Source organism: Somniosus microcephalus, chromosome 7, assembly GCF_052327205.1.
Source record: "Somniosus microcephalus isolate GS21.2 chromosome 7, FLI_Smic_1.0, whole genome shotgun sequence".
Taxonomy (NCBI): Eukaryota; Metazoa; Chordata; class Chondrichthyes; order Squaliformes; family Somniosidae; genus Somniosus; species Somniosus microcephalus.
In genome coordinates this window covers 124,825,143-124,843,392 of record NC_140993.1, presented here as the reverse complement: position 1 = coordinate 124,843,392, position 18,250 = coordinate 124,825,143, and the positions used below count along the sequence as shown (strand labels likewise).

At 46.9% G+C, this 18,250-nt stretch overlaps 1 protein-coding gene across 7 annotated transcripts in view; it reads left to right on the top strand.

Annotated features, from left to right (window-relative positions):
* st18 (ST18 C2H2C-type zinc finger transcription factor) overlaps positions 1-18,250 on the top strand; it is a 586,894-nt gene that overhangs the window by 392,765 nt on the left and 175,879 nt on the right. For 6 of the 7 annotated variants that reach the window (XM_085992910.1, XM_085992909.1, XM_085992912.1 and 3 more), the window contains 2 exons: positions 3,620-3,726; positions 5,793-5,847. In XM_085992910.1, coding sequence (XP_085849036.1) covers positions 3,620-3,726; positions 5,793-5,847 — 162 coding nt within the window. Of the gene's footprint in view, positions 1-3,619; positions 3,727-5,792; positions 5,848-18,250 lie in introns of those variants that run through there. The other variant, XM_085992914.1, reaches the window with a different exon arrangement.

The following is an 18,250-nucleotide window of genomic DNA, read 5'->3' as shown; positions in this document are numbered from 1 at the left end:
TTTGCCATTGCCTATCCACCATCAACCCTTTAAGTAACATTCCCCAATCCATCCTAGCCAACTCGCACCTCATACCATCGTAGTTTCCTTTATTTAAATTCAAGACCCTAGTCTCTGAGTCAACTACTTCACTCTCCATCTTAATGAAGAATTCTATCGTATTATGATCGCTCTACCCCAAGGGGCCTCGCACAACAAAATTGCTAATTAATCCTTTCTCATTACATAATACCCAGTCTAAGATGGCCTGATCTCTAGTTGGTTCCTCAACATATTGGTCCAGGAAACCATCCCGATTACACTCCAGGAATTCCTCCTCCACAGTATTGTTACTAATTTGGTTAGCCCAATCTATATGTAGATTAAAATCACCCATGATAATTGCTGTGCCCTTATTGCACGCATCTCTAATTTCCCATTTAATGCCGTCCCCAACCTCAGCATTACTGTTTGGGGGTCCATATACAACTCCCACTAACATTTTCTGCCCCTTGGTATTTCTCAGCTCCACCCATACAGATTCCACATCATCAGAGCTAATATCCTTCCTTACTATTGTGTTAATCTCCTCTTTAACTAGCAATGCTACCCCACTTCCTTTTCCTTTTTGCCTGTCTTTCCTGAATATTGAATACACCTGTATGTTGAATTCCCAGCCTTGGTCACCCTAGAGCCATGTCTCCGTAATCCCAATTATAACATATCCATTTACATCTATTTGCACAGCTAATTCATCCACCTTATTACGAATGCTCCTCGCATTAAGACACGAAGCCTTCAGGCTTGTTTTTTTTAACACTCTTAGACCTTTTAGAATTATTATTTACTGTGGCCATGTTTGATTTAAACCCTTGATTTCTCTGACTGCCACTTTTGCTTTTCTCCTTCCTGTCTTTTGCTTCTATCCTTGCTTCCCTTTCCTATGTCTCCCTGCACAGGTTCCCAACCCCCTGCCATTTTAGTTTAAACCCTCTCCAACAGCACTAGCCAACACTCCCTGTAGGACATCAGTTCAGGGACAGGCTGCTCAGCTACTTGCTCATTAACTGAATGCATAAAGGCACAACAGTCGGGTTAAGATGAGGAGAGGGGGCAGGAAGGGAGAAAGGCATGTATACAGCATGATTGACTGGAAATTGCGAAAGGCTTGTGTGGTGATGTGCAAGTGGGATGTGAGAAGAAGGAGTAGGGATGAACATACCATTGTTGTCCCCAAGGAGGTCAACATTGCCAGTGGCCACGGTGCCCACCACCTGGTGCCCAATGATTTGCAGAACTCTTTCCTCCAGCTCAGAAAGTGGTTGGGTGTCACGTTGTCCCCCGCCTGTGCACTCCTGCTCCCTCCTGTTGTGAGTGACCTTGGCCTGTAAGAGAGGAAAGTGTGTTAGTGAGTGTGGAGCAATGTGTTTAGGAGATGTGCCTGCCATAGTTGAATAGCTGTCATTGTGTGCAAGGAGTGAGATGTGGGTGTGAGTGTTGGTAGGTGGAGATTTTTGGTGGGTGAATGCTGGGGGTGTGGTGCTTTGGGCAGTGTGTGCAGACTGTGGTTCAGACGATGGTATGTAGCATTTGTTGAAGCATTGAATCACCCTGACCACCCGAGTGAGGTCGTTAAATTTCTTCCTGCACTGTGTGTAGGTCCTGGGGACCACAGTGTTGCCCGAGACCTGCTGGGCAACCTGCCTCCACATGGCGTGGAAGACTTGCAGTGAGGGCCTCCTGCCACTGGCCGGGTAGAGCACCGCCCTCCATCTCTCCACAGCAGAGACCAACGCCTCCAATGCCTGGTCACATAATCTGCGAGCTCTCTCCCTGGGCTCTTGATCTGCCAGTGGTCTGGTTTCTTCTCCTTGGCCTTCTGCTGCTTGCTGAGACAGCTGCAGAACCAGCAATGAGAATGAGGTTCTGCAGCATGATTGAACCTCCCCTTTAAGAACTGGAAACAACCTGTGGTAATGATGACTAGCGATTAGACTGCACCTGAAATTGTTTAGCGCTTTGAGTCTAATGCCACTGAGCTAGGTCATTTGCGCTTGATTTAGCACTCCAGTCCTTTCTTTGAGCGATGACACTGAACTTTGCATGCAGCAAGATTCATTAGCACCTGGTGCTAAATCTCAAACATTTCTGAAGTTAGTGCCCATTCCTGGGCTATAATGAATTTCGTCCCCCCCCCAGAATTTACATGTGTAAATTGGGGTCCTGTATTTGAATGTAGGCTGTTTGGTTGGAAGACAAATAAATATAGACAACTTTGCTTTACTCTTACAATGTATTACTTTAAACAAAGCCAATTCTGGTTCAACACCTTCTGTTTCAGGGTTAACTGTAATCCAGTGCAGTGAATTTCTTAGATTAAGAAATTAGAATTGGTGGTGACAGTTTGTGTAACTGGTGCTGCTCTGCATGCTATATAACCAGGCAGCATGCAAAGTGGTCACATAGAGACAAAGGTAAAACGAAGACTTAAGTGTCAGCTGTGGCTCAGTTGGTAGCATCCTTGCTTCGGAGTCAAAAGGTTGTGGGATCAGGTCCTACTCCAGAGACTTGGGGGGCGATTTTGCCAGCCAGGAGGTGGGTTTGGAGGCGGGACTGTCAGGAAAATGGCAGAATCTGGGGGTGGGTACCCATCCCGCCCCCAACCCACCTGTTAACAGGCAGTTAAGAGGAATATCCCCATTTTTCCACCAGAGGTGCGGGCTTCCCAACGTCAGGAAACCCCACCAGGGTCACCAAGGCGAGCAGAGGGTCTGCGGGGGATCGGAGGGGTGCAAAAGTGCGCTATGGAGGTGAGTGATGAGTACAAGTGTGGAGAGGTAAATATGTGATGTGAGTGAAAAGTGACAGAGAGCTGTCAAAGCTTCACAGAGCTGTCAAATGATGACAATTCATCTGTCAAAAATTTTTGACAGATGTAACGTCATATGCTGACGTTCTCTGTAACCGGATTCCCCTTAATTGGCCTGCTAAGCCTGCTAGGTGGGCTTAACAAGGTCAATCAAGGGAAAATAGCGTGGGTTGGCCACAAGTCGATGGAGGCGGGACTGAAACCTGACAAGCAATAGTCCCGCCTCCAACGTGCCCCCATTGGCAAAATCACCCCCCTTGAGCACAAGAAATCTAGGCTGATACTCCAGTGCAGTACTGAGGGAGTGCTGCACTGTCGGAGGTGCCGTCTTTCAGATGAGACATTAAACCAAGGCCCCATCTGCTGTTAGGTGGACATAAAAGATCCTATGGCACTATTTTGATGAAGAGTAGGGGAGTTATCCTCGGTGTCCTGGCCAACATTTATCCCTCAATCAACATCACTAAAACAGATTATCTGGTCATTATCACATTGCTGTTAGTGGAAGCTTGCTGTGCGCAAATTGGCTACTGTGTTTCCTACATTACAACAGTGACTGCATTTCAAAAAGTACTTCATTGAATGTAAAGCACTTTGGGACATCTGGTGGCCGTAAAAGGCACTATATAAATGCAAGTTTTCTTTTTTTTTAAAAACAGCCGAGTTAACATTTAAAGAAAATTGTGATAAAACATACAGGCCCTTTTTATTTTGCATTTTGATTTCCTTTCAAAACGCAAGAGTTTATTGTTGATGTTTTTAATCTTGCAGAGAATGAATTTCAGGATTACCTGTTAAAGCAGGCATTGATACGTGGAAACAGTGAAAAGCTTGGACACTGTGAAGCACCAGATAACTATAACGGCAAACCGACAAAGGTGAGCCTAGTGTCTTCATTAGATATTTCTGTTGCAGATAAGTTCAGTGGTGCAGTGATACTCTGACACCTCTAAGGTCCTAGAAGCTATTTTTTTTAAACTGGGATTACTTTACAATTTGCTGTACAACAAAATTAGAGAGAGTGCTAATTGGCTTTATTTACAGTTCATTCATTTTCTATTTTTAGAGATGCACACTGTTACAGTAGCCATTCTCTTTCTGTTAGTTTAACAGAGGTGTTAACCTGTTTGAAATAAATGGGATTGTTCCTCTGTTCAAATAGTGGATAGGCGAATGTTATATGGAAGTGTTACATGTTTCTCTAATAATATTACCAACAGTAATTTCTAGGCTATGAAGTCTTGCTATATTGAGGATAGGCTTGATTATAAAGAGCAAGACTGATAATCAGACTATCAGGTTATCACAGAAATCACAGAAACCCCACAGTGCAGATAGAGGCCATTTCGGCCCATCGAGCCTGCACCGACACATATCCCACCCGATCCCCGTAACCCCTACACCAACACATATCCCACCCTATCCCCGTAACCCCACGTATTTAATCCCCCTAACGCTAAGGGTCAATTTATCATAGCCAATCAACCTAACTCGCACATCTTTGGACTGTGGGAGGAAACCGGAGCACCGGTTATGCCCTTAATTTGACAGAACTGCATATATCAAGTGCATTATTGCTAGTTAACTGCATTATATGTGAGATCTTACCCATTTCTCCTTTACCCTACTTTTTAAGTTTTTATTCGGGTTTCCTGTGCAATCACTGTCTGTATAAGGCTTGCTTCCTTGTATGTGCCAGTGTTACTTATGCAAAATTCAGATTTTTGCCTGTTGCAAAGAAAATCAAACTTTAAAAAAAAATGGAGTTGGTCGGACCCCACAAACTTGCACTCAGGTGTTAGTGAACAAAGCTACCAATCTGATTCAGGGAAGAGTGTGGAAGAAGCAGCAGAAGTTGCAGCAAGAATTCTTTATATATATTTTGGGATGGCAGATATAGCACTGCACTACTTAAATATTTTTTAATAACTACAGCTAGCCAGGATTGCATTTTTTAAAATAAAGCCCATAAATCTTGCATTTTATTGCCACATATTGCAAAGCAATTTTATCCTTTAGTGGCTGCATCCAAATTATACACATTTTTAATGTGCCGCAGAAATTAGTTTAGTTCGGAGGATGTTTGTGTGTCAGAGTCTTCTTTCATTTCGAACAGAAGGGATTTCCTTCTTAGAAAAGCTACTAAAATAGAAAGCTTGGTTGGGTCAATCTGACCTTCTTTATCTTTCCCCCAGATATTATAAATCCACTCTTGTCAATTTACCACAATGTTTTGTGCGATTAAAGATTTATTATTGTTATGCACGGCCAAATCAAATTTAGACTAACTTGTGAGATGGATGCAGCAAGAAAACAGACCGCACAGATGCTAATTCTACCTGCTATAAAATACACCAGTTGTGTCTTTTGATCGTTTTAATTTATGAAGGCCAGTTGTTAAAATCACTGTAAGTGCCGCATGTGAACTACTGAAAGAAAATGAATAAATGGTATATATATTGGTTTAACAGCATATAATATAGTGTGTTGGGGAGTTCTTTCTCTCAATAGACCATAGTAATCAAAAGTAATGAACCTATTATGCGCAGGGCCTCAGAGAGCATCGTATTGCCATATGAGTGCAGCGCACAAAAGGTTTATTAAAGGAAATTAAGGTCCATCATAGCCACACCTGCTCCCCTATTATAAATCTAATACAGGTCACTGCTTTCAATCACAACACAACATTAGATAAAAGAGTCATGTTTCCCATTTAAACTAAGGTAACAGCACATCCTGTTCACTCAGTTCCTTTCTGAGAATGCAAAAATTAGAGATGACCTTCAACCAGCAATGACGGAGATAGGTTTGGTGAAAACAGTATATAACAGTGCAAAACTATTATGCAAAGTCTTTGATTTATTTATTATTATTAATTTATGGTAAGATGAGTGCCGGAAATCATGGGCAATAGTTGCCACTAACATCTCTCACCATGTTCCAGATGGATACAGACAGTGAGGAAAAGAGACTGCGCACACGCTCTAAAGGATCTAGGGGTGAGTTGTTGAATAGGTCTTAAATCACTTTGCTCCACACAGTAGGAAACAGGTCAGTTCCTGTGGCGAGCTCCTGATGGGCTGGCACTGAATTAATATTGGCTTTTCCAAATGTGATACATTCATCAGAAGAGATGTATTCAACAGAAGTGAGGTAGTGGGGTGATTTTAAACATATACTGTACTGTCAAGTTTAATAAGAACAAATAATGGACCACATAACAGCTTGTTTATTGTAGATGCTCTTTAAAAATGTATGTAAAATTTTATTTTCTTTGAGTCTTAGCTGAAAATAATTTTACCCACTCTGAGTGCAATTGCTAGCATGTTGACTACAATATTGCAAGAAATGTCTTTTGATGATGATTGTACCATTTGATTTTTGAATAATGTTCAAACTGCTGGCAATGGCTACCAACAGGTAAATTAGTATCCCTGCTGGGATTAACACTGGATAATGGGTTAGCATTGAGGAGCTAAAAGAAGGTAATTGACAGAATGGGTGGTGAAATGATTAACCTGTCTCCTGGATTTACAGTTCTCCAGTATCAGCAGTGGCTGAACTCATTATTGCATCACTGAATTTAAAAATAAGTGATCATGGTTTCTCTGACTCAACTGCAGCTCTGCCCCTAGTGAGGCAGCTGTCCAATTTGGTGGGGGAGGGTGGAATCCATCCCCAAACCATTTCATTTGTTCCATCCTCAACTTACTATGTGGGTGAAGTTCCTGTTAACTCCTTACTGCCAGTGGTAGCTACATAAAATGTCCCCACACTGTCAGGGTTAGCCCTGCAGATGATGCAAATGTTGAATTCTACCAGCTATTCTCAGCAGGTCAAAATGCTGCAGTTCAGTTGATCTACTGCAGGCCCACAGGAATGAACAGGCCAATCTAGTTCACAGAAGGGATTTCTAAATCTATCGAAAGCCAGTTTTACTCACAGGCACACAGAGTTTAGCAATGAATAGAGTGCTGGAGTGTCATTCATAGGGTTCTGGTTTGACTGAGATTTGAACTCAATTGTGGACCCGACATAGACAAGGTGCTAGGCTTTTTTTTTATTCGTTCCTTGGGTGTGGGCAAGGCCAGCATTTATTGCCCATCCCTAATTACCCTTGAGATGGTGGTGGTGAGCCGCCTTCTTGAACCGCTGCAGTCCGTGTGGTGAAAGTACTCCCACAGTGTTGTTAGAGAGGGAGTTCCAGGATTTTGACTCAGCAACAATGAAGGAACGGCGATATATTTCCAAGTCAGGATGGTGTGTGACTTGAAGGGGAACTTGGAGGTGGTGGTGTTCCCAGGTGCCTGCTGCCCTTGTCCGTCTAGGTGGCAGAGGTTGCGGGTTTGGGAGGTGCTGTCAAAGAAATCTTAGCAAGTTGTTGCAGTGCATCTTATAGATGGTACACACTGCAGCCTCAGTGGGCCAGTGGTGTAGGGAGTGAATGTTTAAGAACATAAGACGTAGGAGCAGGAGTAGGTCATTTGGCCCCTCGAGCCTGCTCCACCATTCAATAAGATCATGGTTGATCTGATCTTGGCCTCAACTCCACTTCACTGCCCGCTCCCCATAACCCTTGACTCCCTTATTGTTCAAAAATCTGTCTATCTCCACCTTAAATATATTCAATGACCCAGCCTCCACAGCTCTCTGGGGAAGAGAATTCCAAAGATTCACGACCCTCTGAGAGAAGAAATTCCTCCTCATTTCCGATTTAAAAGGGTTTCCTCTTATTCTGAAATTATGCCTCCTAGTTCTAGATTACCCCACGACGGGCAACATCCTCTCTGCATCTACCCTGTCAAGCCCCTTCAGAATCTTATATGTTTCAATAAGATCCCTCTCATTCTTCTAAAGTCCAATGAGTATAGGCCCAACCTGCTCGACCTTTCTTCATAAGACAACCCCCTCATCTCCGGAATCAACCTCGTGAACCTTCTCTGAACTGCCTCCAATGCAAGTATATCCTTCCTTAAATAAAGAGACCAAAACTGTACGCATTACTCCAGGTGTGGTCTTACTAACACCCTGTACAGTTGTACCAGGACATACCTACTTTTATACTCCATTCCCTTTGCAATAAAGGCCAGCATTCCATTTGCCTTCCTAATTACTTGCTGTACCTGCATGCTAACTTTTTGTGATTCATGTACAAGGACTCCCAGATCCGTCTGTACCTCAGCATTTTGTAAACTCTCCCCATTTAAATAATAATTTGCTTTTTTATTTTTCCTACCAAAGTGGATAACCTCGCATTTTCTCACATTATACTCCATCTGCCAGACTTTTGCCCATTCACTTAGCCTATCTATATCCCTTTGGAGATACTTTGCATCCTCCACACAATTTGCTTTCCCACCTATCTTTGTATCATCAGCAAATTTGACTAGATTACACTGAGTCCCTTCATCCAAGTCATTAATATAGATTGTAAATAGTTGAGGCCCCAGCACTGATCCCTGCGGAACCCTACTAGTTGCAATTTGCCAACCTGAAAATGACCCATTTATCCTGACTCTCTGTTTTCTGTTAGTTAGCCAATCCTCTATCCATGCTAATATATTACCCCCAACCCCGTGAGCTCTTATTTTGTATAGTAACCTTTTATGTGGCAACTTATCGAATGCCTTCTAAAAATCCAAATACATGACATCTACTGGTTCTCCTTTATCCACCCTGCTCATAATATCCTTAAAGAACTCCAGCAAATTTGTCAAACATGATTTCCCTTTCATAAAACCACACTGACCCTGCTTGACTATATTATAATTTTCTAAATGACCTGCTATCACTTCCTTAATGATGGACTCCAGCATTTTCCCAATGACAGATGTTCGGCTAACTGGTCGATAGTTGCCTGCTTTCAGTCTCCCGCCTTTCTTACATAGGGGCGTTACACTTGTGGTTTTCCAGTCCGCTGGGACCTCTCCAGATTCCAGGGAATTATGGCAGATTACAACCAATGCATCCACTATCTCTGCAGCCACCTCTTTTAAGACTCTAGGATACAGGCCATCAGGTCCAGGGGACTTGTCCACCTTTAGTCCCATTAGTTTGCCTAGTACTTTCTCTCTAGTGATAGTGATTGTTTTAAGTTCCCCTCACCCCAATAGCCCCTTGATTATCCATTATTAGGATGCTTTTAGTGTCTTCTACCGTGAAGACTGATACAAAATATTTGTTCAAAGTCTCTGCCAATTCCCTGTTTTCCATTATTAATTTCCCAGACTCATCGTCTAGGAGACCAACGTTGACTTTAGCTACTCTCTTCCTTTTTATATACCTGTAGAAGCTCTTGCTGCCTGTTTTTATATTTCTTGCTAGCTTACTCTCATAAGCTATCTTCTCTCTATCATTTTTTTAGTCATCCTGTGCTGGTTTTAAAAAAAAGTTCCCACTCCTCTGGCTTTTCACTATTCTTCGCAACATTGTATGCTGTTGTTTTCAATTTGATACCATCCTGTACTTCCTTAGTTAGCCATCCTTCTCTTAGAGTCTTTCTTTCTCACTGGAATATATCTTTGCTGAGAGTTATGAAATATCTCCTTAAATATTTGCCACTGCTTTTCTACAGTATTTTCCTGTAATATTTTTTCCCAGTCCACTTTAACCAAGTCTGCCTTCATACCTTTGTAATTAACTTTGTTTACGTTCAGGACACTAGTTTAAGACCTAGCTTTCTCACCCTCAAACTGAATTTGAAATTATATCATGCTATGATCATTCTTCCCAAGAGGATCGTTCACTTCAAGATCATTAATTAATCCAGGTGGTGGATGGGGTGCCAATCAAGCGGACTGCTTTGTTCTGAATGGTGTCAAACTTCTTGAATGTTGTTGGAGCTGCACTCACCCAGGCAAGTGGAGAGTATTCCACCACACTCCTGACTTGTGCCTTGTAGATGGTGGACAGACTTTGAGGATTCAGGAGGTGAGACACTCACCGCAGAATACCCAGCTTCTGACTTCTTCTTGTAGACACAGTAATTATATGGCTGGTCCAGTTAAGTTTCTGGTCAATGGAGACCCCCAGGATGATGATGGTGGGGGATTTGGCGATGGTAATGCCGATGAATGTCAAGGGGCGGTGGTTAGACTCTCTCTTGTTGGAGATAATCATTGCCTGGCACTTGTGTGGTGTGAAGGTTACTTGCCACTTATCAACCCAAGCCTAAATGTTGTCCAGGTCTTGCTGCATGTGGGCATGGACTGCTTTATTATCTGAGGAGTTGCGAATGGAACTGAACACTGTGCAATCATCAGCGAACATCCCCACTTCTGACCTTATGATGGAGGGAAGGTCATTGATGAAGCAGCTGAAGATTGTTGGGCATAGGACACTGCCTGGAGGAACTCCTGCAGTGATGTCCTGGGGCTGAGATGAATTGCCTCCAACAACCACAACCATTTTCCTTTGTGCTAGGTATGACTCCAGCCAGTGGAGAGTTTTCCCCCCTATTTCAATTGACTTCAATTTTACTAGGGCTCCTTGATGTCACACTCGATCAAATACTGCCTTGATGTCAAGGGAAGTCACTCTCACCTCAGCTCTGGAATTCAGCTCTTTTGTCCATGTTTTGACCAAGGCTGAAATGCGGTCTGGAGTCAAGTGATCCTGGCGGAACCCAACTGAGCATCGATGAGCAGGTTATTGGTAAGTAAGTGCCACTTGATAGCACTGTCGACGACACCTTCCATCACTTTGCTGATGATTGAGAGTATACTGATGGGGTGGTATTTTGCCAGATTGAATTTGTCCTGCTTTTTGTGGACAGGACATACCTGGGTAGTTTTCCACATTGTTGGGTAGATGCCAGTGTTGTAGCTGTACTGGAACAGCTTTGCTAGAGGCTAGTTCTGGAGCACAAGTCTTCAGCATGACTGCCAGGTTGTTGTCAAGCCTCATAGCCTTTGCTGTATCCAGTGCGCTCAGCCGTTTCTTGCTATCATGTGGAGTGAATCGAATTGGCTGAAGACTGGCATCTGTGATGGTGGGGACCTCAGGAGGAGGCTGAGATGGATCATCCACTCAGCATTTTTGGCTGAAGATGGTTTCAAATGCTTCAGCCTTGTCTTTTGCACTTGCGTGCTAGGCTCCACCATCATTAAGGATGGGATGTTCATGGAGCCTCCTCCTCACGTTAGTTGTTTAATTGTCCACCACCATTCACGATTGGATGTGGCAGGACTGCAGAGCTTTGATCTGATCTGTCAGTTGTGGGATTGCTTAGCTCTGTCTATAGCTTGCTGCTTCTGCTGTTTAGCATGCATGTAGTCCTGTGCTGCAGCTTCCCCAGGTTGGCACCTCATTTTTAGGTACACCTGGTGCTGCTCCTGGCATGCTCTTCTACACTCCTTATTGAACCAGGGTTGGTCCCCTGGCTTGATGGTAATGGTAGAGTGAGGGATATGCTGGGCCATGATGTTACAGATTGTGGTGGAATACAATTCTGCTGCTGCTGATGGCCCACAATGCCTCATGGATGCCCAGTTTTGAGCTGCTAGATCTCTTCTGAATCTATTCCATTTAGCACAATGGTCATGCCACACAACATGATGGAGGGTGTCCTCAGTGTAAAGACAGGACTTCATCTCCACAAGGACTGTGCGCTGGTCACTCCTACCAATGCTGTCATGGACAGATGCACTTGCGACAGGTAGATTGGTGAGGACGAAGTCAAGTAGGTTTTTCCCTCTTGTTGGTTCAATCACCACCTGTCGCAGACCCAGACTGGCAGTTATGTCCTTCAGGACTCGGCCAGCTCGGTCAGTAGTGGTGCTACCGAGCCACTCTTGGTGATGGACATTGAAGTCCCCCACCCAGAGTATTTTCTGTGCCTTTGCTACCCTCAAGTGCTTCTTCCAAGTGGTGTGCAACATGGAGGAGTACTGATTCATCAGCTGAGGGAGGGCAGTAGGTGGTAATCAGCAGGAGGTTTCCTTGCCCATGCTTGACCTGTAGCCATGAGACTTCATGGGGTCCAGAGTCAATGTTGGTTATTCCCAGGACCACTCTCTCCTAACTGTATACCACTGTGCTGCCACCTCTGGTGGATCTGCCGATGGGACAGGGCATACTCAGGGATGGTGATGGAGGAGTTTGGGACATTGGCTGAAAGGTATGATTCTGTGAGTATGACTATGTCAGGCTGTTGCTTGTCTAGTCTGTGGGACAGCTCTCCCAATTTTGCGCCCAAGTCCCTAGACGTTTGTGAAGAGGACTTTGCAGTGTCGACTGGACTGTGTGTGCATTTGTCGTGTCTGAAGCCGGTGCCGAGTGGTCCAGACGGTTTATTCTTACTGTTTTTTGTAGCGGTTTGGTACAACTGAGTGGCTTGCTAGGCCATTTCAGAGGACCGTTAAGAGTCAACCACATTGCTGTGGGTCTGGCGTCACATACAGCCCAGATCAGGTAAGGACGGCAAATTTCCTTCCCTAAAGGACATCAGTGAACCAGATGGGTTTTTACGACAATCTCGGTAGTTTTATTACTGATACTAGCTTTTATTCCAGATTTTATTTAAATAACTGAATGTAAATTCCCCAGCTGCCATGGTGGGATTTGAACTCACATCTCTAGATCATTAGTCCAGTCCTCAAGGATTAGCAGTTCAGTAACATAGCCACTATGCTACCATACCGAATATGGTGTAGGCATATACCGCTACCACAGCTGGAATAAGAAAAGTATGGAATCACAATAACAAAGAAAGGTGACAATGACCTGTTGATCATTGTGCAACTAGACAAAAATTGATCCAATTTAGTTGCTTCATCAATTTTATGTATGAGCATTTTAATTGAACCCCAAAGTGTCTATATGGTCCTTTTGGCTTTTATGTACAAATTTCCGGCTGCATTTACACTACAAAGCTGTTTTGCTTTGCACTGATGCTAATAAGTTGTAGTATAATTCTGGAGTCAGGTTAGGCCTCACATTTCAGCATCAAGATGAACTGAGAACCGTTTTACACCAGTACTGCAGTTGTATTGCAGGCTGCTTTAGGTTCAAAGATGTCAGTCCCTTGTTTCTAACCAATATTCTACATAGAAAAAATTGCATTGGGCATTTTAGTACATGTCTGGATATACTTTCTGCTATTTTCTGGGTAAATGTCTGCACTTGTACCTCGACCTCTAGCAAAAAACTGAATATGGCGTATCATTTTTTTTTGTTGCCAATTTTCGCCCCCCACCTTGTCTCCTTTGGCTCTTTGTTTCATAATTCCATGAGTACTGGTTGCCATTTGGTGCCTCAACCAAGTGGCCATTATTCAGTTGTGAGCTTCAACAGTGAGTGTTGGCTGCCTGGCCATTGGGGGCATCACAGCTAAGTGCAATCCTGATCTCAACCAACGCCCACACGGGTGGGGTGGGGGGAGGGGGGTTGCACTTCCAGCAGAGATCACTGGATAACAATCAGAAATTATCTAGCTGATTTCTCCTCCCAAACCCAGAAGCGATGAAGTCTCTTGTAGTGCCCCTGCAAATATTTTGGTTGAGACCAGATAACTCAACGTAGACTAGAGTTTCAGGCCTAGAAATTGGGTATAGTCCTGCTTGAGGCGTTAGAACTGGCGGAGCGCTAAGTTTATAGCCAGACGAAAGTTATCGCTGCCTGGCGAGATATTGGGTTGCATCGCCCCCAAAGGGGATTGAGGCGCTAATTCAGCCGTTGCACGGTGCTCCTAAGGCGCAAAAGTTCAGGCGCTACTCAATATCGACGCGGACGGGCGCAGCGCAGGTGATCTCAATTACGGGAAACCACGAGACTTCCAGGCGCCGGCCGGCTCTTAAAGGGGTGGGTCAGTCAGCCTGAGCTTCAACACCCAACGCCCTGTAGGCCTCAGAATCGGCGCTCGCCCTTGTCTGGCATTAGAAACTTGTTCAGCATGGAGAAGGTTAGGCAAAGAGCAGAGCGCTTCAGCACTGAGGCTCTGGACCACTTGGTGGTTGCAGTTGAGCGCCGTCGAGATGTCCTGTATCCGGACAATGGCAAGAGGCCGAATCAGAAGGCTGACCAACGATCTTGGAGGGAGGTTGCTGTGAGGGTCAACTCCAGCAGCATGGCGACCAGGGCCCCTGTTCAGTGCAGGAAGAAATTCAACGACCTCACACGAATCGTTAGGGTGAGTGATGGTTTAGCAAACTTCTGATTCCCTCCATCTGCAGCTGACTTCGGACACCCTGTTGCAATGATGCCCCAATGGCCATCTGTCAGCATGCACCCATGGCCCTTTCTGGGCACACACATGGACAGATGTCTCAAGGCCTCATGTAAGGGCTCTTGCACCATGGGGGGCATGCGATGATCTCTCAAGGCCTCATGTAAGGGCTCTTGCACAATGGGGGGCATGCGATGATCTCTCAAGGCCTCATGTAAGGGCTCTTGCACCATGGGGGGCATGCGATGATGTCTCAAGGCATCATGTTACAGAACTTCCCCTTCTTTCCCCTGCAGTCCAAGCTGGCGATGATCCGAAGGGAGCAGCGTCGAACCGGTGGCGGACCTCCACAAGTGGTCACTCTCACGGATCTGGAGGAGAGAGTGCACCAGATACTTGGAGGACGTCTGTCTGGTCCTGTGACCACTGCATCTGCCGACCCCATTTCCGACAGCGAGGATAAGACTCTCACCTTTTTCACCTGTTGCCTTCCACTTGGTCCCCCCGCCAGCATGCATCCTCAGTGTGCAGCCATGTCAGAGCCTTGCCGCAATCTGGCATGCATTTCAGCAAACCTGTCCTTTTGCTAAAGCCACTCTTCCACCTCCCACATTCAGATGAAGCAGCACCAACTCGGGCTCAACGCACTGAAGCTGCCAGTGCCAGTGCCACCGGAGGCGAGGACCAGGAGGAATCCGGACCAGCCGTTGCAGAATCCGGGGAGCGGACACATCTACAGACTGGGGATAGTAGTCCCCTGGAGGGGAGGGGGGGCTTCTGAGGATGAACCAGTTGCCGGACCAAACGGCATGCAGCAACGCACGAGGGATAGGCAAGTTCGGCCACCGTCTCCCCGGAGGGCAAGGCAGGTAGTGATGACTGCTGAACAGAGTGCAGATGAGGTGCGTCGCCTGGCTGAGATGAGCAAACAGGCCCGGGTCAGACACACGGAGCTGATGGCTGCAGTCGAGAAGATGCCTGAGTCAATAGATTCATTGGCTAAGAGTATGTTGGACTTCGGGGCAACAATGGACAGGACTCTCCAGGTCTTCGGGGCAACAATGGACAGGTCTATCCAGGGCTTCGGGGCAACAATGGACAGGACTATCCAGGGCTTCGGCCCAACAATGGAGAGGACTGTCCACGGCTTTGAGTCGGCTATGGAAAGGACTGTTCAGGGCTTCGGACAATCCCTGGAAAGGTCTGTCCAGGGCTTGTCCGAGGCAGTGGAGCGGTTGGCACCTGCCTTGTCCGAAGCAATGGGAAGAACCGTCCAGGCCTTCTCCGAAGCACTGGCACCTGGCACACAGGTCCTCACTGTTGCCACGCAGTCACTTGCTGGGCTCCTCCACACCCAGATTGACGCAACGCGATCTCTCACTGTAGCCACCCTCTCTGCATCAGTTAGGATCACCCCGGGCCCTTCCAGTCCCATACAAGGCCAGGAATCAGTGGAGCATGCGATTGTGGCGGATGAGCTGAGCCGCTCCCCTCAGATAGCCAGTGTGTCGTCCGACCATGGTGCAGGTGTCCTCTCTCGGCAGGAGACCATTGCACATGCCAGCGCTGGGACGCCTGCATTGCAGCTGCCACCACTTGCAGGCCACACTGCTTCCAGCCATGGTCACATCAATCATCCTGCGTCCGCACCCTCCAAGCCCAGAGGTCGGACAGGCCGTCCCTCAGGGGCTTCTGTCCTTCCAGACAGTCAGCAGGCGTCCCCCAGCCTTGAGCCCGCCACTGGGGTCCAATTACGTAGGAGCAGCAGGGAGGGAAGGGGCCGGGCGCGAAAGAGAAGTCGTTCTCCCTCAAGGGGCCAGTTGTAGAGGGAGGTGCTGAGACATTTGTTTGTCCAAATTCAAGGACACCCTCACCTGTTGTTATATTTGCAGAAGGTTTGCTGAGTTTTGCGGCTTTGCCGAAGAGTTCACAGTTATTTTGAAAGTTATGGTTTCTGTTGACATTACGTTGTTTAGCTGTAATGAAAGACTTTTGTGCCAATAAACAGAAGTTTCAATGTGGCATGGTGCATGTGACTAGTTTCAGTGATGCTGGCATTCAGAGGCCCTCAAACATCCAAAGTGCGCATGAGTTAAGACTCTCATCATTCCGCCACAGGGGTCTCGACACGAGTCCAGATGAGCCTCTGACGTATGGCCCTTCCACTTTCAGCAGCCCTTCCATCTTCCTCCTCCTCCTCCTCCTCCTCCTCCGCCTCCTCCTCCTCCGCCTGCTCTTCCTCCTCCTCCTCCTCCGCCTCCTCCACCTCCGCCTGCTCTTCCACCTCCTCCTCCTCATCATCCTCCACCTCCGCCTGCTCTTCCTCCTCCTCCTCATACTCCTCCTCCTCCGCCTGCTCTGCTGGTCGTTGAGGGACAGCTGGAATTGGCTGGGTGCGTCGATTCACCAAGTTGTGGAGCATGCAGCAGACGACGACGATGTGTCCCACTTGCTGCGGCGAATACTGCAGGGATCCCCCCGAATGTTCCAGACATCGGAAACGCTTTTTGACAACACCAATAGTGTGCTGTTTACTGTGCCTGGTCGCCTGATGGCCGCTGCTGATCAGCTCTTCTGCTGGGGTGTCGGCCACACGGAGTGTTGTCATCAGCCATGGCCAGAGAGGATAGCCCTTGTCCCCAGTAAGCCAGCCTCTTCTTCGAGGCAGCCCCTCAAAAAGGTTACAAACTGAGGTCAAGCGCAGGATAAAGGCATTGTGGCTGCACCCTGGGAAATGCGCGGTGACTGCCATGATGATTTGGCGGTGGTGACAGACCAGCTGCATGTTGAGGGAGTGGAACCCCATGCGGTTGCGGAAGTCCTAAGGATGATGGCATGGCGCCCTCAAAGCCATGTGTGTGCTGTCATTCGCCCCCTGCACCATGGGGAAGTCCGCAATAGAAGCTACACCCTGCGTGCGCTCCGCCTGCTTGTGCAGGGTCAGAGGGAAGGTCATGAATTGACGCCTTCGCCTATAAAGGGTATCTGTAACTTGCCGGATGCAACAGTGGACTGCAACCTGAGCGACAGTCGCAATGTCCCCAGTGGCTGACTGAAAGGATCTGTTGGCATAAAAATTGAGGCCATCAGTCAGTTTAGCGATCACGGACAGAGAGGTTCTGCACCGTTCACGCGGCTGCAGATCCTGACCAAACAGGTGGCACAGATCAGTAACAATGTCCCTCCAGAATCGGCGCCTTCCCAAACACTGCTCCTCCGACATGTCAAGGCTTGTCACCTGCTGCCTAAAGACCCTCGCAGCTTCCCGTCAGATTGGCCGACCTCCATTGCCCCTCCTCCTTCTGGCCAATCCCAGCCCTCTCTCCCGCCGTCTCTCTGCCCCTTCACAGTGTTGGGCGATGAGGCCGTTGCCCTCCAAAGAAGCTCCCATTCCAATGCCAGTTGGTCAAAAGGCTTTTAGGTGTAGTGCTGCAAGTGCTTCAGACAGGTTTGAATGTCCCAAGTACTCTAAAGCTAAATTCCCAGAACTCCGCTCCACAGTAGCTCGCCAACTCTCTCCAGCAACGATCGCAATGAGCAGGCCAAGTGGCTGAAGATTCTGCACCAGAGCTGGCCCCTTTAAATAGCGCCCCCCTACTCCGAGAAGGGCCTGCTAGCCCTCCCTCGAACTGTCACTAATGGCGCTGGGTGTTAAGGCTCCGGGCGCCACCCAATATGCGCTCAGGCGCTCCTAAAAGGCGTTGCACACTGAAATGACGTCATGATCTGCTTGCGCTCGCGGGCGCGTGCAAACACTTAGCGCAGGCGCTAAATGTATAGTCAATATCTCAGTTGTCGCTATCTTCATAGCGAACGCCCCAACATAGGGTATCGCCCCAATTCTAGGCCTCTTTAGGCGCTCAGCGCCGGCGCTACCAACCCAATTTCTAGGCCTCAGACTTTAAAGTTTTTCATCAGAATTAACAGCAGCCCAGTTCCTTACAGATAAGAGGATCTCTGGCAACGCAAGTAAAATATGGACCCCACCTGTCCTGGCCTCAAGCTGGAGACTGGCTGAAAAATTTGACTTCCACCCGAAACCAGATTTGGGTTCGGCCCACATTTAAATACCACCAACAAGCTCATCCCATGGAGCAAGCAAACTTTTTTTGGAAGGTAATCGATCCCCTCCAGGTTTGGGGCCTTTTGGGGCAGACAGGAAGCAAAGAGTTGGAATAAACGGGTCTTTTTTTGAGTGGCAGGCAGCGACTAGTGGGGTACCGCAGAGATCGGTGCTA